Source organism: Tyto alba, unplaced genomic scaffold (assembly GCF_018691265.1).
Source record: "Tyto alba isolate M040663 unplaced genomic scaffold, T.alba_DEE_v4.0 Super-Scaffold_18, whole genome shotgun sequence".
Lineage (NCBI taxonomy): Eukaryota > Metazoa > Chordata > Aves > Strigiformes > Tytonidae > Tyto > Tyto alba.
Window position 1 is genome coordinate 14,150,260 of NW_024881280.1, and position 24,203 is coordinate 14,174,462.

The following is a 24,203-nucleotide window of genomic DNA, read 5'->3' on the forward strand; positions in this document are numbered from 1 at the left end:
ATAAGTCTAATCAAATGAATTGTGTGACATTCTCACCTCCCAGATACAATGCAGCAATATACTTGCATGCACGGTTTACACAGGAGGTAGAATGAATGGTAATCCAAATAAAGAATAATTAGGAGGAACTTTGGGTAAATAGGACAAGGTAAAGAACCAAGGCCTGTGAGTGCTGTTCTGTGACTTACTAAAATATATTAACATGCTGTTTCTGATGTCCTTTTTTCTTGTAGCTAGCATGACATGAAGTATCTCGACAACAGCAGCAGTTTTATTGCATTTTTGAAATACATATGTGTTATTTAAACTTTAATTGGGAAGAACTTTCAGGTTCCTAACAGAATTGAGACAGAGCCATCTACAAGAGTGGTAGTTTAGTGGGTAGAGCACTCTGCCAAGTTTAGACCAGAAACTGAGTTTTGAATCTGAGCTTTCTAATGATGAGTAATATAGCTAGAATTTGATATCTCGTTTGGTTTATACAGTAGGACATTCATTATATTTGGACTTGGAAGCATTGTAAAAGTTGTTCTTCATGTGTAGCTTAGAAAAAAAATGAAAACTTTCTGAATAAGCTGCAGAAGTTATGTCGTCTTTATGGAATTTTGATTTTTTTTTTTTTTTAAGTTCTTACAATATCAAAGCTCAGATGTGTAGGATGTTGAATTACTTACAAGCTGTACTGTGTAAAGGTATGAATGAAAGGTGCTGTTTCAGCTTTAACCTCAGTTATTTGCCTCTTTTCTGTATAAGACTAAACTGTTCATCAAAGCTCTCATTTCTTCTTCAAAGTGGTTGTGTGCACTTAGGTGTACCACCTACCCTGAGATCTCAAGGCAGTATTTTTGCTTAATAGAATCCATAGGAATGCATCCTTCTGCCTTCTCCCTCATCGTCTGGCGCCCGTTCACTGTGGCTGCCATACAGTGGTTCCTGGCAATAGGCAAGGCAAATCAGGGATCTTTTTGAATGACCAGCTTCTATTCTGCTTGAAACTTGTTCCTCTTGTTTCAATTCTCTTCATTCTGTCTCTTCTTTCCTTGCTTACAGGCCAGAATCTGACAAGAGTATCTTGTGTCAGCATACGTGAACGCATTCGTCGTTCGGATCCTTGCAGTTTGATGTTATGCAAATCTTCCTTTGTGGGTGGGAACCTTGCCATTTCTTCCAGTGCTGAATTTCAGCTGTGCTTGCTGCTATGGACGTGTGCTGTGCAGATACTAGCTGCTTATATAGTACTGGAGAGGACAGGGTCTTTGTGAAGGGCCGGATCATTAGGTTCCTTAACCTGTTGGTCTTCAGGGATCAAGAACTCTATTGTTAAGCTACTCTTTCCTCTATAGGGTACTGGTTTATGAAAATACACGAGTCCTCTCCCCTTCAGCCAAAGGAGAATTGTCTGTGCCTATTCCTAGGGAGAATCAGAAATTTCACAAAAAACAGCAACAAAAAAACACCAGACAAACTCTTTGGTCTTGAGTATTTATACATTAAGTTACATGGCAATCTTTGCTTTTTTTTTTCAGCTTTTCTCTTGAATAAATTTTCTGAAAAACCGGTATGCTCTATGGATTTTATACTTTGTCTAATCTAGCAAGCTGGTTGCAATGACATTTAAAAATCACTAAGTATGTTATAAATTAGTGACCTGAAAAAAATGACACTAGAAAATGTCATAAAGCATCAGGAAAAATGTAAATATTTAAGGTGACTAGCTTAAAGTTAATGAAAGGTTTAAGCTTAACCTATGGGGAAATCAGTAACTTCACACTTAAATATCATTTTATTGTTTGTTCAGTAAAAAAGTGAATATTGGAGAAGATGGGGTTGGTACTTATGAATACCTACACCAGGCTACTGTATTTGGGTGAAATTTTAGATATCCTTTTTTGTTCAAAGCACTTTGTTTTAATAGTTTGAATTTTTGCTGTTTTCTAAGAGCTATAGTCATTAAGTATTTAATAAAAATTACACATGAAAAAGTGATACTTTTGAAAAAATGTGGAAAAGTTAATTAGAAAGCAGAGAGAGTCTGCTTGATGCTGTTTATACAATTTCCAGTATGGTAGTGTTGTCTGATGTCTCATTACACACCCTGCAGATGTAAAATGTGCATTAACTTGAAAGAAATCTTAGCTACAGATTAAAAATAAATTTGTGGATTACCTACTTTTTCTTCCTATTTTTCCTGCGGAAAGATAGCTAAATAAGAGAAAGGTAGAGCTTTACAAGTAAAAATAATAGCTCTTTGCTTTAATATTGGTTCCAGTGAATTAGATTCAAGGGCCATCTGGAGACACGTAAGGTAAGGCACCTGAAAATGCTCTATGATATGCTACTTTCCCAATACTTTTTGACCTGCAACAATTTATGTCCCAGGGAGTTCCTGAGCCAGATGTGGAATCTTTGTATTTAAAAATAGTTATATCCCTCCTTGCATCTGTGGAAACTTGTGGCATCTGCACCATTTGATGGCATGGCCTAGCTTCAATTTACAAAGATGTGCCACTTTTTATTTGTTTTGAGTGCATTCCCTCCTGGCTTCATTTGATGCCTCCAGGTCTTCTGTGAGAAATGACAATGAGCAGTGAGTCCCTATCTGCCTTTTTTATGCCTTTCATGGTTTTTAGATCTCTGTCATGTTCCTTCATTCTCCCTTGGCTTAAGTTATGGAATTGTTTCTCATACAGGAACTGTTCCTTGCCTTTTCTAATGCTGTTATATTTTTTGAGATTGGGCCTGGGAAACCAAGTCTGTGCAAAGTACTCAAGATACGTGATAGGGGAGTAATGTTCTCTGTGTTGTTCACTATTGCTTTTTTAATAATTCCAAAGGGTTTGTTTCTTTGAGCGCTGTGGAGCACTGATATTCTGATTCTGAATGGTGTTGGTCAGCTCTGAACTTATTTTGTATGTGAAGTTAGAATTGCAGCATTTTGCATTTTTGGTATTGAGTTTCATCTGCCATTAAAAAATCTACTTTGTCAGTCCTGTGAAGTTCTTACGTTATTTTCCACAGTCTACCTTCATTTGCACTACCATGAGAGGCTTAGTATCCACAGCAAACTTTGTCACTTCATTTTTCTCATCATTTTTTCTCTTCTGTTTTAATTTAGTGAAGAGATTAAACAGGTACAACCCCAGAGAACTGTACTGGTGGTTTCTTTTAATGTGAAAATTGACAATTTACTTTTTCTTCCTACTTTTAGGCAATTATTTATTCATACAGAGCCTCCTCTTTTTTTGCTGCTCTGAAATCTTGGGTGGGAAAGGGAGTGGGAGGTCAGTGAGAGCTTTTGAAAACACATGTAAATTATATGAACTAGATTCTGCTTAAGTGCATGATTTTTTGCTTCTTTCAAAATGTTGTCTTAGATCATGCAGCAGCACTTTCCTTTTCAAATGCCGTGTTGACTCTTCCCCCAAATACTATGTTTATCCATACCTCCATTGAATTTCTTATAGTTTCTACTAATTTGCCCATCAAACACATTGCGCTCGTATTGCACTGTCTTCAGTCTTCCTTTCACTGCTCCCAATATCCCCGTATTGTTATTTAGCTTTTTGAAACTTTAAAGACTTAACGGCATTCCAGTTTCTTTTTATTTCTTAGTCACCTGGCGTTCATGTGGAAGCACGTGTACTACTGTTTGTTTTTCTGAACCTCTTCAAATATAACTTTATTTGTTCTGTTTTCCTGTTTTGAATCCTGCCAACCTCTGCTTTAGCTTTTAATAAAAACAGAGGTTGTGAAAATGTTTTCTTTTTTTTTTTAAACCATTGTGTTCTTTGCATTTGTTGGCTTCACTGTGCTCCTCATTTGAAAAATTGGCATCTGTCCTTGATTTCAATAGGCTGCAGTTCCTCTATATGTTAAATTAGTTCTGTTCTTCCTGAGTAGACACTCTTTGTTCCAGAAGCAGCACTGGTTTCCAAAGATCCTTCATTCTTACTCCTTTATCTGCAACATATTTTAATTTTAGAGGACATCATTGATCAAGGATAAATGGTCAAATTTGGTCAAATTCATATATTTATTTCTGGAATTGTGACTAGTAATACTGTGTAGTTGTGCCAGGGAATCAATTTAGAATATGTTTCTTTTTGAACCTGGTTACAAATATGCTTTATAGTTTGCAGTGCAGGCTACAATTATCCTTGACATCAGTATGTTTGCACAGAGCTCAAGAACTTCTACTGGTAACAGTAGAAGAATGTTATTTAAAATATTTTCTTTGAGATATCCATTCTGCTGGTAGGTAGAATTTTTATGCTGAGCTGTTGCATAAGCCTTCTGGAGTTTGTAATACACAACTGTGCAACCTACGGGTGAGTAGCAGACCTGGGAAAAATGTAGGTTGTGCTAAAGTATTTGTGGTGAAGGCATGTTGTTTGGAAATATCTGTCGTGTTCTTGGTAAAAGACAGACTTTGCAGTGACTTGCAATATTACTGATCGTAATATCTAAAGAAAACTAATAGATGTTGAGTTCTTACAGTGTCTTTATGTGTTGTTTTCATATTCTCACAGTCTGAAAATGTCTATTACTGAATTTATACTCATAGCACATTGCAGCCTTAGTCATAGTAAAAGATAATAGTTACAGTGTGTACTCTACTGAAGCAGAGAAATTTAAAAAGCAGAAATAGAAATTAGTGATGTTATTAGAACTGTCATGAAGAGTATTTGGAAGCTTTGTGTTTTCCAGATGTCTGTTTCTCAGTATTACATGCTGCCTCATTGTGGGAACGTTATCGTATCTGGATGATTATCTGTTTGATGTGTATAAAATTATTCATATAAAACCTTTGCAGAACATGCATTTTGTAGTGTTGAAAGAATATTTATTATGAATTTGTGCATATGTAAATCTCCTTTTGTAGGAGAAAAAAAGGAAAACTGTTAGGTGTCCTATAAAAGGAGGTCTTCAGTGTTATTTATCCAAAGAGATTTTTATATAAGATGAGCATTAATTGTAGATAGAAAATTAATATATATATAATATAGATAATTATCTATATATATCTATTTTATATATATGAAAAAATCACACTATGTGGAAACACTGTGTAAGGAGAAAAGGCATCTTTTGATTCCAATGATGTTGCAAAGCACCCAGTCTGTGGTTCTTGCTGTTTCCATGCTGTTTTCAAAATCATCTAGTTAGAGCAAGCCATGGCATGGGTGGTTGGGAGTTCTTCCTCATGCTTTTTCCTCCAGTTTGAGAGAGATTCACTCACACCTAATTCATCCCAAAAGACTGGTAAGCTTTAGTTTTCTCTTTGTGCTGGTAAGTTAGCTCAAAATTCATGACTTAGTAGTTGCCCACCTTTTTTATCATCTATAGATTTCTGTCTTCTCTTGGACCTTTGACGTGAAGTCTTACACTATTAAAAGGGAAAGAACATGTTGCTTATCTTCCCCCTGACTCCTAAAGAGTTGGTCAGTCTTACATGAACCACTGACATTGGATAAGATTTCAAGTGTCATTCATGCCTGAACTCTGCAATTCAGATTGTTTTTCCTTGCTGAAAAGTGTTAGATTGGAGGATCTGGTTCTTTTTTTCACCTTAAAAATAATATTTTTCTTCTGCATACTCATGAATAAGGCTGGTGGAACAGGCAGGCAGCTTGTTTTGATATTGTATCCTTCATAAATAGTGATGAATTGGGGATGTCTTGAAAGTTAAACTTGCAAAAATTGCTTAAAACTTATTCTAAAGATTGACTTTCTTTGGAGAGAATCTTCTCAATTGAGTAACTCAGGAAGACCTTTGTCTAGTGTTTAGATAGAGGGTGCTTTTTCAGATACTTTAGATCTCATTGTTACTTTCCCAAATATAGCTAGGTTGTACTTTTTTGTTATGGTTTATTTAGTTCAACTGCATACTGCCATCATAAATTTATTGTATGTTATTTAGCTGACTAAACAGACTTGTAGGCAGAGGCTTAAATTCTCAAAATAAAATAAATGAGATGAACAAAGATTGGAAAACCCCAGATAAGTTTATCAAAATCATTGGTGTTTAGGAGAAGGTAAATTCTGATGTAAAAAATGGGTTTGGAGTCTTATATTTGCCCTTGCAGGGCTTTTTTGGAGTCACAATAGTCTTAGATGGATCCTGTTACATTGTTTGATCGTTACTCCCCTCCAATTTGAAAATCTCAAAGACTATAGAATGTTTTTCCTCTGTCTTCAGTAATGTTTTATGTCTTTTGTTTTTAATGAATTAGAGAGTCAAAATAAAAAAAATCTTTCCACTGATACATCAGGTTTCCTACTGAAAAGTGGTTTTCTTTGATTTTTCTTTTTTTTTTTTTTTTTTTCAACTTTTAGACTCATTTCATAGATTGGAAAATATTTATTACAGATTACAGGTAGTATTTGTTTGATTCTGATATTCAATGAAGAGATAATTGGGCTAATAAGACTATGAAAAATGTGTTCTATTTAAATCAATTGATTTAGCTTTAAAATGTATTCACATTGTAGGAAAGCATGGTGGTTTAGATCTGTTGTTCTTTTGTAATAAAGTTAAATCTTATACAATAAAGAATATTAAGGCTTATTATGAATGTTACCAAAGACAGTGTGTGAAGTTTACTGGAATGCATCATTTTTAGCTACTCTGTATTTGAAGGCCAAGTGATATTTGTAAGTAACGTAAAAACTATTCACATGAACTATTCACATTTACTTTGGAAGGAACTCAGTTATTGCAAGAGGTTTGATTAGTATTCATGGCATAAAAGGAAGTCATTTTCAGGGTAAAGGAATTTGTGAAAAGATAATTGGTTAGACCAACATTCTCATTAACCTAATTTGCATTAAATGTGCTACTGTGAATTGTAGTTATTGCTTTTCCATTTGAAAGGCATGCTTTGTTAACTTATTTAAAGAGCCTAGTTAAACTACAGTTTTAAGTCATACCCTTTAATTCAGCCATACAATATCAAACTGAGGATCTGTTATTACCAACTTTGTGAGTGTGGAGAATCATAAACCAGTTCTTGAGACCAGTGGATTTTCCTGATGAAGTAGATTTGTTTAGCTGTTTTGCATCTGGTCATTCTCAGATACTGAAAGCATTTGACTAATCCTTTAGTTTAATTTTACTCCTTTATAAGAGCAGGGGAAACTCTTTGTTTCATCTGTGACACAGAGTGAGAAATAACTGAAGGAGTCTTGGGGATACTGGAAGAAAATATTTATGCCTTTGTTCTAATAGAATAAAGACTTTGAGGATCACTTAGTTTAACTATTTTTCGATAAAACTTCTTTACACATGTAACTAAATTGAGCCTTTAAAATATAAGTTGTTAAGACATAAATTAATTTGCACATTTTTGTACCCATTTTAAAATCCTGAGATTGAAGAATGAATTTGGATTTCTTTAATTTTCAGCATTAGTTATTATTCATGGTATTCTAGATGTTTTGAAACAGATGGATTCATTTACTATTGTGCTGTGTGCAATGAAGTGGAGGGCACCTTTGTCAGTAGTGAGTCAACTGTGAGTGCTCAAGTTAAGTATTTGCATCTGCAGGTAGATACATAAAGATAGGATCTTATATTTCTATACTGCTGAGCATACCTGGCTGTCATGGAACGTGGTGTTTGTGAATTATATGAACTAAACTTGTATAAAATTATTATCTGCTTCTTAGATATCTAAATGTTAATTTCAGTGCTTAATTTAAATTATTTGCACTTGTACTGTTTGACATTGGTTGTTTTCAAAATAGTAATATGTGGAGGTATTGAGTGTAAACCAAATCCTAGCTGATCAGCAAGGCTATATATCAGCCCAGTAATGTTGGATAAACCTAATGAAAACAGGGAGATGAAAATTCAAGCTGGGCATAGTAATGGTCATAAATATCTATGTAAATACTCAGCTGAGAAGGTCACTTTCTTGTTGTAATGACTCTGAAGATGATGATGATGATGGACATGCCAGCTACACAGTGTGATTGGTACATGAGTACATTGCATAGTCAATGAGCATACATGAAATGCAATGAATTAGAAATGCACTTAAGATATTAAAAAAAAAAAAAAAGCCATGACCAATAATTTTACATTCCAGCTGGGAAATGGCTAGATCTCCCTTTTTTTTTTTTTTTTTTTTTTTTTTTATTGTTTGGCAAATAAATATGCCAATTACTATGCCATTTTGCTGCTTATTCATTCTGTTTGCAAAACAGAAGCTGGCTGATGGTTGCACTATTGAGTAAAATTGCTGAAAGGCTGAACTCACGTACATTTTGGGACAGGCAGACAATGGAAAAGAAGCCAGTTTGGGGACAGCACATTATATGTTCAGATTTTGTATGCCGGATTAAGGGCATGATTCAGGAATTGTCAAAGTTATGAATGGCAGAATATACAGAGCCGAATGGAAGTTAGATGCTCAGTTGGTAATGTCATTGAAAACTTCTAGTGCGTTCGCTCTCTATTAGAGGTTTGGAAAGAATGAACTGTTGCTTCTCAACCAACTGCTGGACTAAATCCTAGTGACTTATAGGTGGTCTGCAATTCTTGGGATCAAATTTCATCTCCTACACACGATCATTCAGCGGGGTTATTTTTCTTCAAGTAGAGCTCCTGAAAAAGCTATTTGTTCTCAAACTGCATAGTCTAAGGCAGCACATGTCCTGCATCAGCAACACCTTTTCTTTCTGCTACTGTAGACCTTCGGCCATCATCTTGCAACCCTAATATTTTGTGTTTCCTTACTAATTTTTTTGATTTCCTGGAATTCTTGCATGTTTTTCAGTGAGTAGATTTATAGTACTGTCTTTTACAACGTAGCATGGTACTGCAATAGAAATATCATATCTAAAGCAGACTAATAACCCAAGCCCCCCTATAGTAAGAGGAACTTCCTGCTGTCATGGAGGAATGTGGTAGGAGGTTAGAAGACCCTTTAACTAAGTTTACATGTGTATCTTGATTAGCCCTATTTAAGGTTTCTTTTCATTCAGTCCCTTATGCACATGAATTGGAGTTGAGGGTTCAGTCTCTTTTTTTGATGACATGCTGAAGTAGATCAAGGAAGAGAGAGTCTGGAGCATTTAGCTACCAGACACCAAGGAATCTTTACTTGGCCTGTACAAACTGATTTTAGGACATTTATAACTCATTTTGAGAGATTTAAATGTTGATAAGGTCTAGCTCTAGCACTTTCAAAGCTGTTCATTAAAGATGCACTCTGTGAATACTGTAAGTATACCTAGTATGTTGTCCACATTGGACTTCTCAATGAAAATCTTGCTTGTTGACATAGCACTTAAGACCTCTTCATTCAGTTTTTGAATTTGTTGCACCTTTTTTCAGTACTGTTTTGCAAATAAGAGATTAAAAGATCTTTCTACAGAACTTTGTTTTAAAGAAGTTTAATGTTGTGAATGCAAATGGCAATAAAATTAAATGCAAATTTGTTGAAAACATGATGTTTATTGATTGATTTTTACATCTGTAGGGGTGGGAACTTTGGAGAGAGTTTGCTTTGGTTTTTGTTTTTTGTTTGTTTGGAGTTTTTTAAATTAATATATTTTTTATTTCTTTCCTGTAGGAGATTCCTTTACACAGTTCCGATTTGCTGATGAGAAAGAATGGCATAGAGAAAACATATGGCATAAGCAGGTAACAGAATTATCATTCAAATGAGTTCGTATGGATAATCGCCTGGCACAAAATACCTAGGCAGTCGTGCTTTCAGCAACAAAACGTTTAATACAATAATAGCACTCTTTATTCTGTATATTTTTATTAATTTGTGTCTGATGCTGGAGTCTCTTGAGTCTTGTCTTTTTTTTTTTTTTCTCTTGGAGACTAATCAAAGTAGGAGGCTAGGTTTTTAAGTAACATGGAAGAAAAGAACAAGCAAATCCATCCAGTGAATGGAAAATAAGGGACTGTCACTTTGCTATCCTGACACATAAAGTCAGCCTTCCTTTTTCAGCTGTATTCAAGAGAAAATAGTACAGTAAAATGACTACAACAAAACCTACATGAGTATATTCATATATTTGACTCTGAAGCTTGTTCTAGTTTCTTTTCTTGCTGGAATAAAAAGGGTCAGAGCAATAGGAGTCTGCTGTTTTCTATATCAGGATACTGGAAAGTATCTTAATCTCTGCAGCTATCTTCTTCATATAAGTCACCTAAATTATTGCAAGATAAATGCTTTTGTCTTCCAAGCTTTTCCTAAAATTGGTGCTAAACTGTGCTTGGGTGTTTCTTGAAACGTACATATGTATTCATATTTTAAATTTTGCTGTTTATTTCTTAAAATGTTAACAATAATTATTCCCTGGGAAGTGATATTTAAAGGTACATTAAAGTTGCAAAATCAAATTAGAATGAGGAAATAAAACCAAGTGCAGCATTTGTTTAAACCATCATATGTTTGTTTAGTGGGATACAGTCTTTCAATGACTATATTTTTTTTTATCAGTTCTTCCTGCTCCTAGTGTGCAGCATGTCTGTATCCAGAATATTAATTTCTTCATAATTTCCTCATAGGCTTATCATTACAGCATTGAGGTGACTTGAACACATTAATTAGTTTCTGAGTGGCTAAAGCCATTGTTAGCAGGGTGAAGTTGCACGTTGCCAGTGGATTTCACCAATATTCTTATGGCTGCCAGTGACGAGACTGCACAGATCTGGAGCCGGTCCCACGCTCTTACTCCTCGTGAAGCGTGCTGTGGTGGGCACGTTCATCTGCCCCTGTCCCTACCAAACTGTAGTCATTTGTCCTGCACCAGCCACATTCATTGTTTCAAACTCTTTCCTGTCTTTCACTGTTCTGATGTCAGTTTGAAATAATTTACTGCACTAGTCACCGTTACCCTTCCTTTGATTTCTTATTTTAGTTCAGAGTCCTGGCCCAGATGGTTTCATAGCATTGTCTAATTTTTCACATTGTCTCTGGTCTTCAGTCCATTATCGCCTTTTTATTTCTGGTCCATCTTTCTTTTCCCTGAAAGCTGGATCCAGGTCTAATTTTCATCCTAGATCCACCCTGGCAAATTCCTTGCCTTTGCCTCTTAGCTCGCCTGTTTCTAGTTCTTTGTCTGTCTGTACATTACGTCCAAGAGCAGAGAATTGTAAACTGAAGTAATTATGATGGAACAAAATAAAGCAGAAAAGACATAAAAGCAGTTGCAGAATGACTAGATATTTCCCATTCCCTATTATTTGTAGACAGCAATGGCAAAGCATCAGTTTCAAATGTGGAATGGAAATGTAACAGTGACATTAACAATAGCGAATTTTCAGTTTATTGAGAATATTATCATTCATTGTTAAAAAAAAAGTAGATCTGGATTTACTTTATTGTATATTGATAAAATGCAATAAAAATGCAGACATGGTCTGCAATATAAAAATTGAACAGGTGACAGTAATTTGGATTTTCCAGTAAAAAATAGCAATTCCAGCAACAAAGTATGCCTCTACTTATTTTCTTGAATAAATAACTACATGTGCCACGTAGTGTTTATTAAATACTGCTTTGATCCCTATGTTGTTTGTTTTTTTATTTTTTTATTCAAACACCACTTTTAATGAAATCGCTACTTGGATATTGAATTCCTTCTTCCATTATGTTATTTCTCCAAATTCCTCTTTTCCTTCACCTTCAGACTTGCCTCCTCTTCCCTGTCCATTGTCACCCTCATTCACAATGTTCATTCATGTTAGTCTTTTGGTAAGTGTACTTAGCTCTTCCCAAATGCACTTAAATTTTATTCAATGATACTTGACTTTTTACAGTTTTGTATGTTACCATATTCATGTGATTTCCTTGTCCTTTGCAAAAGTGCAGAAGCTATATTTGATCTTCAATAGCTGTCAAAAGAACTGGGTTTTCTGAAGTTTTAGTTCATTGCTGGGCAGCAAGAATTGCTTGTTGAAGACTTTTTGAGGTTACTTGTACCAGTGAATCATCTTTGGTGATGGTGATCACTAATCCTTTGTAAAATAAAGTTGTTAAGAAAGAAGAAAAATTCCAGCCATCTGATATTTAAGTTATTTGGTCCTTTTAGTCTTGTTGCTAGATACCAGAATCAGAATTTGGACAAAAGAAACTGTTAAGCAAACTGCATTGTTTCTTTTTAAAATTTATTTTAATTTTGTAAATATGCTATTGGAACACACTGTTTTTGATGTTCATCCTTGCTCTGTGTGTGGGTGTCAAAAGCTGTCCTGTTGACTGGCTTTTGGGAGCAGTGTGAATTCCTTTGACAAATCTCTTCTGATATGTCACAAAACACTCTCTCCTAATTTATGAGTATTTGAACTTCCAAATGTCTGTGTCAGTCTATATCGTATTGAGTGGGACAAATTTTTGTCTCTAAGCTAGATTTAGAAGCAGCTTCTCTGCTTCCCTGAAAATGAGAGGATAGACTGAACTTAAGCATTTTGTAGTCAGATTTTGAAATATGTGATGGATATCAAATTATCTTTTTCATCAATAGTGAATCTGCTCAGAATGTTCTGCTGTACTGTTAGCTCAAAATCTGTTTAAGTCTACCAACTCCAGAGCGTTCTGTAAAAACATCAAATATTGCTGGTCTATTTTGCATAAATTTGTTTTTAACAGTTTACAGCAACAACAAAAAAACCAACCAAACAAAAAACCAACCAACCAACCAAACAAACAAAAAAACCCCAAAAACAAAACAAAACAAATAAACAAAAAACAAACCAAAAACCAGAGGCCAAGAGAAAAGGAAATGTCAACACCTAATTAGTGACAGTTTCACCTTTTAAGCAACTAGTCAACAGTATTGTTCATGAATATAATTTTAGAAGTGTATGTAACTATAGTTTGTTCCTTTTGTAAGCATTGAAGCAACATTCTAAAAGATGGGGAAGTATTAAAAGGGACATGTTGTTTAGGCAGTAAAAGCAGTAGAGCTACATACAAGCTACATGGTTTGATTGCTTAGAAAATAGTAGCAACTTGTTAAAGAATGGCAATTCCCACTGCATAGAAAACTTCAGAGATTAAAAAGCCTCTTATGACATTGTCAACTTGCAGAACTATTTCCAGCTTGGGATTTTTGAGACATTGCCTAAGGAACATTCCATTTATGCCTTGTTTTTAAACCTTTAAGTGACTATTTGCATTGTAGGTGTTTATGTGTGAATTTAGCCAAACTGCATTGTACATGGTTAACTTAAAACCATGAATTCCTGTATTTCATCAGTTTGTTCCTCACATTCCTTGAATGTGTGGAGCAGGGGAATGTAATAGTTTAAAGTAATTCTTAGTTCTTTTTTTCTTTAATACAAGCATACTGTGTGTTGAATTGTATTTCAGTTATCTGCAATTCCTGTTGACTACCAGTCTGTGGCCCAGGCGCTTCAGGAATTGCCCCTGCATCTGAGGTTGAATGTAGATGCTGAACTTGTGCAGGTAATGGTGTGAATTTTCACAGGAAAATGCAAATATTTTAAGTGAAACAATCTATGCAAGAATGGTTGCTTTAAACTTGGCCTTCAAACATAATTAGAATGTATTTTATAAATAAATGCATTTCTTGAGACTGGCGTGTCAAATGGCATGTAATGCAGGATGCCCCTCTATCAGCACTTTTAATGCTTTGTTGGCTTAAGACAAAATGCTTTGATGTGCAGCACATTAGATATGAAGCCAGGTATCAGAGTGTTTGACATGGAATGCTTGCATTTTTTTTTTTTATTTGCTTCTCTTGTGCAAGCCATTAAGAGCTTGCACCAAAATTCTGAAAGTACTTTCACATTCTTTCCTGTTATTTTAATTGTGATTTACTCGTTTATATAACTAATAACATACATGTTTATTCCATGAATCATATGTACATCTGTGTTACAACAGGTAGAACTGTCAATCAGACCAGTGAAGAAAATGTCATTTATGCTCTAGTGAAAAAAAAAAAAAAGCAACAGAATATTAGGAAAAAATGTTTCTTCAGGCTCTGAAAGAGAAAATATTTATGTAAGGGCAAAAAAACCAATGAGACTTAAATATAAAACCAAAATTATTAAAAGAAAACCCCTCCATCTACTCAAACAAGAAAAAAGGAACATGGCATTTACAGAAGAAACTTTACTTCTGTTTGGAGTTGCATGAAGTGTTTCTGTGACTGACACAACCATGCTCTTTCTTAAGGGAACACAAATATGTCTGCAGATGTTATGTCTACAGGAATCTGCAAATAAACGTTACTTTCAAATACAGTTTTATTCTTAAGAGTTCTAGTTATGGTCTTTAACTTTTATCAGGGTTATAAAGTGTGTTTTATGGTATTTAATCTTTGTCTTGTCATTCTGACGGGCGCTGTGGTCATCAGATAAGCTGCAGTGTTATTAATGCCACAGCATCCGATAAAAGCAGAATCTGTGTTCCACGGTTAAATAATGAGTTGCCATTTCTTGTTTCACTATTTGATAATGTATTGTAATTTGATTTCATTTTTCAGAATGTACAGCTATATATTATAACTTTTGCTGAATGATTTTCAGCGACCTGTAGTATGATTTGCTTTCAAGACTGGAATTTTGGAGGGAAGGCCTAATATGGGAGAATGTTTCTAGTCAAATTCTGACTTCAGTCATTCCAAAACTCAGAGTATTGATGGGATTTCATTACATAAGAATTAAAGAAAAGTAACTCTCCAGGAAGTATTTGTGAAACAATAGAACTTGCTGATTTAGCATACAATCTCATACTCCTTAATACGGGATAAAAGGAGTTTAGATTTTGTAGCTGCTTCTGTAAAAGTATCATCAAGATAACTTTAGTTTACTTTTACTTCTGACTTCAATTCTGCTGAAATTCATTGTACCACCTTAAATGATCAAATATAGGAAGCGTGGATTACAATCCAATTTAGACAAATAGTAAGAATGGAGTTAATCATTAGAAAGACTCAAGTCCTTTCTTGTACTCTTAGGCAACATCACCTGCAGAGCTCCCACAGATGAAATATAAAATTTTTGAAGACAGCAAGAGGAGAGAGCTGTTCCAACAGTCTTTGGCTCAGAGGGAAATGGTGCTGGTCTCCCATCCTGTTGGTGATTCTGTTGCTCCATCAGTGCCTGAAGGTAAAAAGGTTCCTAGGGCATGTGCAGCAGAACCATTTCAAACAGCCCATCCACTACCAAAGCAAGAGATTGACCATTTGGATGAAGAACTAGATGTTCTCCTAAATCTGGATGCTCCCGTTGGTATGCAAAACAGACCTGTGTCAGGTGCATTATCCTCCAACATATCAACTGAGAAAGATTTGAAAATGGATATTAAGGAAAAAGGTAAGATTTCTCTTCTACCCAGCATGCCCTTATTTAATTTCCATTGCTCTCTGTTCTGGTGATGTTTTTGAACTCTTGATTAGCCAGTCAATAGTACTGCTGTCATCATCTGTGTCACTGCATTTCATTTATCTGGGGCTATGTTCTGACCCATTTGTTCCTTTTCAATTTTAACTCCCCACTAAACTAAACTTTTACCATTATCAGTTCATTTTAAACATTAAGAGAAATTCTGCAGAACAGCATTAATCTTATGATTCAGCAAAATTTTAAGTTAAAAAAAAAAAAAAAAAGGAGGATTTTAATGAGAGGAAGAATAAAGCTTTGTGTAACATTATCAGCCCTTAGTTCACTGTGCTAACAGTATACAGAATTGACAGCTATTTCCAATGGTTTCTTATAAATGCTATTTTCAAACTTTATTAGCATTGATTTTACAAAATTAAGTTTAGTACGGAAACACAATCTACACAAAAATGTTCATTTCAGGAAAATCAGCAAACCTTTTCTTTTGATTACATTCCTAGAAGCTATACTACTGTTTGTCATGGTTTGATGGTTTGCTGCTCCTCCCCAGTCCACAATGCTGTAAGAGAATTTTTAGCATATCTGATTTTTTTCTGAATTATTTTCTTGCTGTCGTAAAAATTAAGTCCAAGATGGTTGGACATGTAAGAAAGATGTCACCACAAGCAATACAGCAAGCCATGTTACTGAAGACAATTTTGAAGTGCTCTTTCATTTCAGTGGTATGTCATGTGTTCCACTCCAAGGCACAGCGTAAATCCCTTAAGAACACAGTGCCATCAGAATATGGAATCACATCATGCTGTAATCGTCACACAGAGTGATCTGCTGTTGTGGCCTCCTGTTCCTCTGCTACATTAAAGTAAACTCTGCAAACAGATCACAGCAGGGGGATGGTTCATAATCTGTCTGCGGCAAACCAGGCCCTGCACATCTTGAATGGGATGGAAGCCACATGGCTCTGGTTGAGTTTATTAAGCTGCCTCCTTTTTTTTTTTTTTTTTTTTTTAATTGTTGCTGCTATTTTCAGACTAGGACTTGCTTTTCTTCAAAAAAGAGAGACTGTATTTAAATAGAGTCAGTTGTGCATTAAAGAGCAAAATGATCCTGGACAAAGATCTGGTACAAAATTGTTTCCAGATTTTTCAGGTCTCTTCACTTTTCTAGACTCTTTAAAACTAGATACACCTGAAGAGAAGAGTACAGCATCACAGCAACAGCGAAGTACATCTAAAGATCTTACTGCAGAAGAGCTTGAAGAGTGGCTGGACAACATGATTTCCTGAAGCTTAAATTTTCTTATGTGAATAACTGACTATAGCAAACATTAAGTACAATGTTGAATCTTCCTTTATCTCCCCAGTATTTGCTTTATCTGTTTCACTTCATTCAGTACACCAAATGCCTGGTTTTCTTTACTGGCACCTAAAATTCTGTGCAACCAGAATTCATTTAGATGTGATTGAAAATTGTCTAAGACTAATGTTCTTTGAAAGGTCTAAAATTGATGATGAAATTAGGATTTTCTTTGCTAAAGAGGCAGGCTACAGCAGACTAAGAGAAGTTATTGTACTTGCTCTATGCAGTTCGTAAAATAAAGCTATGAATGAACACTGAATACATGTGGTTTTAGTCACCATCCTCACACCCCATCTCCATATTTTAGAAGAATGAGAAAGACGACAGCAAAGGTAATATTTGGTTTATAATACTTTATTGCAGTGGGCACTTTTTATTAGAGGAAAAAAAAATATGCATAATCCTAGCAGCTTCTACTTGCAGGTGACCATAGAACATTGTTTTATTTTGGCCTAAGATTTAAATTGTATTCATTTTGATACAGTGTATGTCTTTTAACAGCAGCATATAATAAGCTGTTATTGAAGGTAGTATATAAACAAACTTCAAGTGCAATTTCATACTGAAGGACAGAAAAGCAATACAGTTAATGGATCTGTTCATCTAGGACACTAACACAAATAAAAAGTTTGCATAGCTATGTCTACAGAGGTTTTAAGGCACTTAATGTTTCAAGGTTGACGAAGTGTTTGAAAATGTTTTCTTTTTAACTGCTTAAAGCTTTTCAAGCTGTATCTTAATACATTCACTAGCAAATACGGGGGCGAAAAACTGGACAGCAGTTAGTTAAAATTTTTTTTTGAGGCATGGCCTCTGATGTTCAAGTTCTTAAATGTCGAATGTTGTGCAATTAAGACACCTTTTAGCCCTTTCAACTGTACTGCCAAGCACTAGGTTAACAATGTGGTCAAAAAGTTGTTATAATTTCAGGCCATGTTTGAACTGGAAGGCTTAAGTTAATCTGGCATAGTTTCCTCTTTTCCGATTAAAGTTCCAACAAAAGACTTGTTTGATATGTGGTACAAAAAGGCTGTGAAATAGTATCGAATTTTATGTATGTCTTGAAGTTTAAAGACATTTGAAGCAAATACAAGCTGTGAAATTACACCATGAAAATAAAATAATTACTTTTTTTTTGTATACTGGATCTTGACAGTTCATGAATAAATAATTTCTTTTGTGATGATATTAGCTAAGTTGATCCTCATACTGTTTCCGGAAGCAGTCCCCTGCTGGGAAAAAATCCCAACATCTTTCTTGGTACATCTTCCACACAAATGACTCCTGAAAATGATAAAGAGTATTTATTTTAACAGATACATTGCAGTCAGTGCTCTAGGTAAATCTTTAACAATAACTAGCTACTGTGCTTATTACCATGGAGTAGAAATGTAAAGACATAATATTGTTCTGCAGTTTTCTACTACTGAAATTTAAGCCCTATTAGAAAAAATGTGTGTCAATTAATCAGTCTAGTTATAGCAGAGCAAACCTGTACACAACCTGTATACATAAAACGTTTAGTTTGCTTGGAAAACATTGAAGTGGAAGGTACTTTTGTAGTGTTTCCATAACAGCTGCTTCTTTGAGATAAGATGTAATTAAATCCTATTTATTTACATTTAGGGCCTAGCAACACTAAACATACATACACACATCCATGTCCCTATCTATGTACACATATATATGGATTTAGATGGAATAATCCAACTACTTAATCTTTTGGGGATCAACGACTGGTATATTTCAGGGTTTTATTTCAGAGACAAGTTGACAGTAAGATTACTGGTAACTGACTTCTGACATTGTTCAGTGCTGGGTAGGATAGCACAGTGCTGCAGCCCACCCCTCCCTTTTCTTTCGCTCCCAGAAGATCCTCAGGGAGGGTGGCATCATCTCCACTCCTTGGTGGTACATCAGTTCCACCTGGTGGTACACAGCTACAAGGCTGGAGAAGATGAAAATGTTGAAAGGTAAGAAAAAATGTTTAAGTTTTATTTTCTACTCACCTGGCCGGTATGCTCAGTTTCATCCTTGTTAATGAGATACATTAAAAAGAACCTGAAACAAGCACATGAAGCAGGTATTAATGCAGAAAACATAACATCTCTGCCTAACCTTTCCTAGATTAGGGTCTGTGAAGGAGATTATGCCAGCAGCAAAGTAATGATATTGCTAGGTGTCTAAAGTACTTATGTTAAAGGAGAAAATTCTATCCTCCAGAACATCTCCTGTGAAGCGGTAACAGATGTAAAATCTGCAGAAGTAGAAAAACATAGTTTAGCATTTTCTTCATTTCAGTGCTAGGAGCAATACCTGAGTTAGGCATATGCCAACTCCTATACACATATGCTCCAACATCTCACCTTGGAACAAGTTACTATGGCTACTGTGCAAGAAGTTAGAAGTGTGGCAACTGCTCCTGCCATACAGCTCCTAAGCTGAGCCCGTCTCAGATTCCTGTGCTCGCTCAAATGTAGAGAGCTTGAACTAATTAGACAGACTGCAGAGTGCTATCAGCAGTCTGTTTCTATGTAACACAGCCCTTGGTTAGCCACTTCACACACAGTGCATTTGGAATTAAACTTGGCATGTGCTTTCACTGTAAAGAAAGGAATGTACACTGATTATAACATTTGTCTAATTAAAGGGCAACCTGGTTAGAAAGATTGTTCACTATATATTCTAGTATTAAAGAAATGGCCATTTTTAATTTACCGGAATTACAACTTCGCATATACCAATTAAGCAATTCAATACAGTAAGGTTGGAGGTTGTAGACTGGTAAAACTATGCAAGTTAATGGAAATTTGCCTTACAAAAGTAATGTGCATTGATTTTGCAGTGTCAGTTGCTATGCAAGGAATAACGCAGCCTCCACTCCACTCCTGTAAAAAGTTCAGATGCAGTATTCTAAAGCCAGACTTCTGTAAGATACCACCAATTCAGCTCCTTTGGTTCTGTGGGCACAATGCTCGTGTAATTATCATTGTTGCAAGAGTAACTGATGCCACCAAATTAACTTTTTAAATATCCTCTTTGATCTGCTCTGTATTTACTAATGAAACTACTTTCATTGGTCTTGGGAGTCATGGTCTTGGGAGTCTGGGCAATAGCCTAAACACACACAACTCCTGATTGCTTTGAGGATTCAGAAAGCTTCGCTATCAGTAAAGAAACATATGATCTGACTTGTACATTATTTTTTGTAGCTTATCTTTCTGGACTCTTCTAGAAATGTGCTTTTTTGTCTGTTTTGTTTTGATGTTTTGCTTTGAGTTTTCTTTTTGTCAAATTGAGGCTAGTTTTCAATGGTCTCATCGTTACCAAGCCCTGAGAAGACACAATTAAAACTTCCAAACTAAAGCAACTTGTTTCCTGTAATTTTGCATATCTGGGTTTCATTCCAGAGGAATAAGGAGTTGGTGTGCCTTCAGATTTCATTCCGCTGAGGTAGCTCATGTGTAAGGTGAGCACTTTAAAAATAACCATCAGTGTGGAGTAGAGGAGGGGAGACCAGAAAGGAATAGAGATATTCCTCAGTCTGACAGAATTCTGTCTTCTGATTGTCAGCAATGTGTATGCCTAAATTACTCTGGAGCTGAAAGGTCTCTGTCATAATTCCAGTAGTAAAATATACTTACAAATAGTTTGCCAAGTTGTGTTCTTGCAAAGTATGCGTTTCAAAGCCATGTGGGGTTGTGTCAAAATAGTCATTGCCAATTCCACAAATAAAACATTTGGTCTGGAAACACAAGTTGGGGTTATAAATTAATTCAAAGACACTACTTTAACTGGTAAAAATCTAGATGAATAAGAGTAATGAAAAATGTAGTGTGTTACTTATACCTCCATATCTTCTCTCACTTGTTCTTGCTGGTCTCTTAATTCACCAAAAGCATCAATAATCAGACCTATTTCAAATGGAAAAGTATCAGCACTTAGAAATATTCATAGTTCAAGCAATATCTGTCAGACATCCTCCACTGTCTTTGGCGTTTAGTGTACTTCTGTCTAGGTTAAACAATACAAGTTACAATCTACCAATTTCCAGACATCTAATGTGTTTACACTGCACTCCTACCACTAAGAATTTCTCTTACATGGAAATACAACCTTGAGAGTGGAAGGGCTTTTCTGTAGTTCTGTTTTGGTTAATTTAAGCTTCCATCATCTTGCCTCTTTTGTTCCCATGAAATAGTTTAATTTTTACTCTCCTGTGCCAAGTTTTGTTCAACAAAGACAACTGTGCTCCCCCAATCCTCACAGCCAGCTTGTGTCGCTGTTTCGCATTTGAAGCATTACTCCTCCACTTCCCACGTATTAAGAATAGAGCTGGATCATTTTTGGGACTGACATTTGTAACGTTTTCTCGGTATAGATGTATTACATTTTTTCTTTGCCACTAGATTGCCATAAAACAGTGTTTTTTCCAAACAGCCTTAGGTCAGTCTATACACTGAGTGTTGAATACTGAGTGGTTCTTCGGAGAGGTCCCTTTCTCTGTAAACCACAACCACAAACCAATTAAAACTGCAAATCACCCTCTAAAGAAAGAAGGAAGTGGGTAAGTGGCCATGGTGACTATCTCTGTGTCACTTCATTCCCCAGCCAGCTGTGGTGGTTCCAAGCTAAAGTTGTGAAGTGGCTACAGCAAGGCTCTCCAAGCTTCAATGGTTATTACAGGAAGAACAGCGATCCTGCACAAGCTGCGTCACTGCTGGATGGTTGTCAAAATGCTCATAAACACTGTAACCCAGGTAAGTTACATTTCTTGTGCTTTGTCTGTCTGTGGTACTTGGGACAATGCATTATTTCTGAATTAAGTATAAAATTATTACTTTCAGAATTAATGATTTTATCAGCTCAGAAAAGTCTTTATAGCAATACTGGTAAATTTACCTCAAACACATAAGTGGTTTAAATACATCACAGAACCTAAGTAAACTAAATTCTAACAGCTTCTACTAAGGTAAGGGACAGTACCTTGAATAATAGCCAGTAGGATAACAATGACAAAGAAGAAGAATGTGATGTCAAAGACAATTCGATACATTTCATAAGGGTCTCCAGCAGGATCCTCAATTTCATCTCCAATGCCACCACCAGCTCTTACGCCCACATACATGTGGAACAGATAACACTAAAAAAGAGAAGAAAATTACAGATGTATTTACCATAAATAATTCCAGGCTTCTTTCTTTTAGTTTATATGATTCTGCTCTGCTAATTCTCTTCACAGATAATAGTAACAAAGATAACAAACACATAAAATCATTCCTCTTGTATCACACACGCTGCACCAGAAATCTGGTACTGTCTTAACTAATGTGATTACATCTTCAGGTACACTTACTAAGAGGGCAGATCAGCATAAGCTGTTACACTTTCCTCACTCACTAAGACTTACAGACTAAGATCATTTAGGGGCATTTTTCTTGTATTTGTTACTGTATTCAACTATACCCCTTATATTAAATCCTAAGGTTCTAGCTTGCTATGAGTAAGCAGAAGACATCTTTGAAAAAGTCTTGGAATGGAGTTTAGAAATGTTGGCAAATATTGCCACAAAATAAATAGTGACATATTCACAACAGGTAGATCTATTTGTGTTTAGGTGGTTTCTGGAAAATTTCATTTTGCAATACCAGATGTCTGGGGTTTAGCGTATTGTAAATTATTTATGATCTGGGAAACATATCTTGTGTTCAGGTCAGTGCAGAAGAAATCACTTTACAGAAATGTTGCTGGATGTAATTTTTTTTTTTTGAACATATAAGTCTTCATGGAAGAATTTAAAAATCTGGATATTTAAGCTATGTAAGTATATTAGAATGGAATCTTCTGCTGAAGCAATATACTGCAGACGTTTCTGTATGAATCGGCTACCCAACCTTGTAAACCACCTTTGGTCACAAAACATGGGTTAAAAATGAGGGAAATCTCTAAGCCTAGCTTGTGTTCTGAAGTCATGTTAGGCAGCAATGCTGGTGTTAAATAATCAGCAGAAAACCTGACAAATCTTGTCTTCCATGAGCAAACACTCAGCAGAACTATACATCCATTTTACAATGCAACTTTACTGTTGACATAAGAGGCTGGTACTAGTTTAATCATACTTAAAAATGTAACTTGGAATTGATTTACCTAACTTGGTAGAGTGACTTAAAATGTAATATAGTTTCATTATTCTAATTACTTCTACACCTGTTTTATGACCAGACCATTGTATCCAGCTCGCAGAGGGACCAGTTAAACAATACTGCTTGGGCAGTTCTCATCATTTCTATCATTTGCACATCTGACCTGTACTGAGTGTTTGAAAGGAAGGTCAAGAATAGGGAAGATCATTTTGTGAAGTCCATGACACACCTCTGTTCTGAGGTATTTTATCTTTAACATTTAACACAGAGCAGAGAGTGCCTATTCCATGGAAGAAATGAGCTGGCCACAAACTCAGAATATTACATTTTTAATACCTGGGTTTGTGCTCTTTTCCATATACAGCGAGAAAGTCAAATCCTGTTCATACCATGACATGTATCTGTAGAGAATCTTTTAATGTGACATACATGCCATTATGTGGCAACAGGTGGAAATCAGAAGGGAAATTAGAATCATTAGATTATCATCTGTAATATGTTTTAATTTCCCCCTTCTCTACTTGCCCTTGACTTCTTATTTCCTGACTAAATTTCTAATTGTAAGCAGTTTGGAGTAGAGTTTTATAACTAGTGCTAATAACACCATGTACTTTGTATAACCTAAGTAAGCATAGGAAGAGCTCACACACTTGAAAACACTGGGAACAAATAGGGTTTATTTGTGCTGCAACAACACAGCTTCTTTTTGCAGGGCTGACCAGTTTGTCATGAAATTTCTTTATTGTCATACTTTTAGGATTTGCCATCTTCACCTGTAAAAATTGCAGCAAATCTTATACCACAGTATTTAGGAGAAAAATCCAGAATATCTTCCCATACTGGTGAGTGTCATCTATCTACTGTTGAGTTTAGACCACTGGAGAATGCAGAGGGAATCTCAAGACCATTCGCATTTTCAAAATGACATACAACAAGAAGAAGAGACCCAGGGATTTATCAACAAAAACATTCCTCCTTGCTTATCATTTTATCTTAAGTATCCATTTGAGAATTCAGGATGAGATTTGAAGCATGCTAATGATATTTTAGTTACCGTCATCATGTCATCACACTTCATGTCTGGTTCATCTTCATCTTCACTTTTGTTGTAGAATTTGCGGAAGAAGTTGAACGCCACAACAGTGTAAAGATACACTACTACAGCAAGGAGTCCTACAGTAAGCACAAGCTGTGTATGGAGACATGACATGAAAATAGGTTTCAATTTCCTTCTGTCAGAAGAGATATGCTAGCTTGGTGTATTGCCTTAAGTACTGAAAATGTATCATATTGTACCTTTCCCACTAAGAAAACTAAAGATAGCAGTTACAATGGCTTTGAGGTCTCCCTACTGCTTGGATCAG

The 24,203-nt window shown here is 35.5% G+C and overlaps 2 protein-coding genes across 8 annotated transcripts in view; one reads left to right on the top strand and one right to left on the bottom strand.

Annotated features, from left to right (window-relative positions):
• The window catches only part of AVEN (apoptosis and caspase activation inhibitor), a 128,130-nt gene that overhangs the window by 86,052 nt on the left and 17,875 nt on the right, over positions 1–24,203 (top strand). The window contains exons 3-9 of one of the 7 annotated variants that reach the window (XM_042791216.1): positions 9,579–9,649; positions 13,338–13,433; positions 14,953–15,310; positions 18,567–18,669; positions 21,308–21,456; positions 23,597–23,681; positions 23,952–24,043. In XM_042791216.1, the coding sequence (XP_042647150.1) occupies positions 9,579–9,649; positions 13,338–13,433; positions 14,953–15,310; positions 18,567–18,669; positions 21,308–21,456; positions 23,597–23,681; position 23,952 (863 nt within the window). In that variant the 3' untranslated portion in view covers positions 23,953–24,043. Of the gene's footprint in view, positions 1–9,578; positions 9,650–13,337; positions 13,434–14,952; positions 15,311–16,367; positions 16,458–16,477; positions 16,956–18,566; positions 18,670–19,541; positions 20,328–21,307; positions 21,457–23,596; positions 23,682–23,951; positions 24,044–24,203 lie in introns of those variants that run through there. The other 6 variants (XM_042791218.1, XM_042791217.1, XM_042791219.1 and 3 more) reach the window with 6 other exon arrangements.
• The window catches only part of RYR3 (ryanodine receptor 3), a 241,921-nt gene continuing 234,752 nt past the window's right edge, over positions 17,035–24,203 (bottom strand). Inside the window, exons 100-105 of the mRNA XM_032984720.2 lie at positions 23,894–24,028; positions 21,683–21,839; positions 20,546–20,610; positions 20,341–20,441; positions 18,706–18,757; positions 17,035–17,980 (exon numbers count right to left, since the gene is read on the bottom strand). Of these exons, the coding sequence (XP_032840611.1) occupies positions 17,885–17,980; positions 18,706–18,757; positions 20,341–20,441; positions 20,546–20,610; positions 21,683–21,839; positions 23,894–24,028 (606 nt within the window). The 3' untranslated portion in view covers positions 17,035–17,884. The remainder of the gene's footprint in view (positions 17,981–18,705; positions 18,758–20,340; positions 20,442–20,545; positions 20,611–21,682; positions 21,840–23,893; positions 24,029–24,203) is intronic.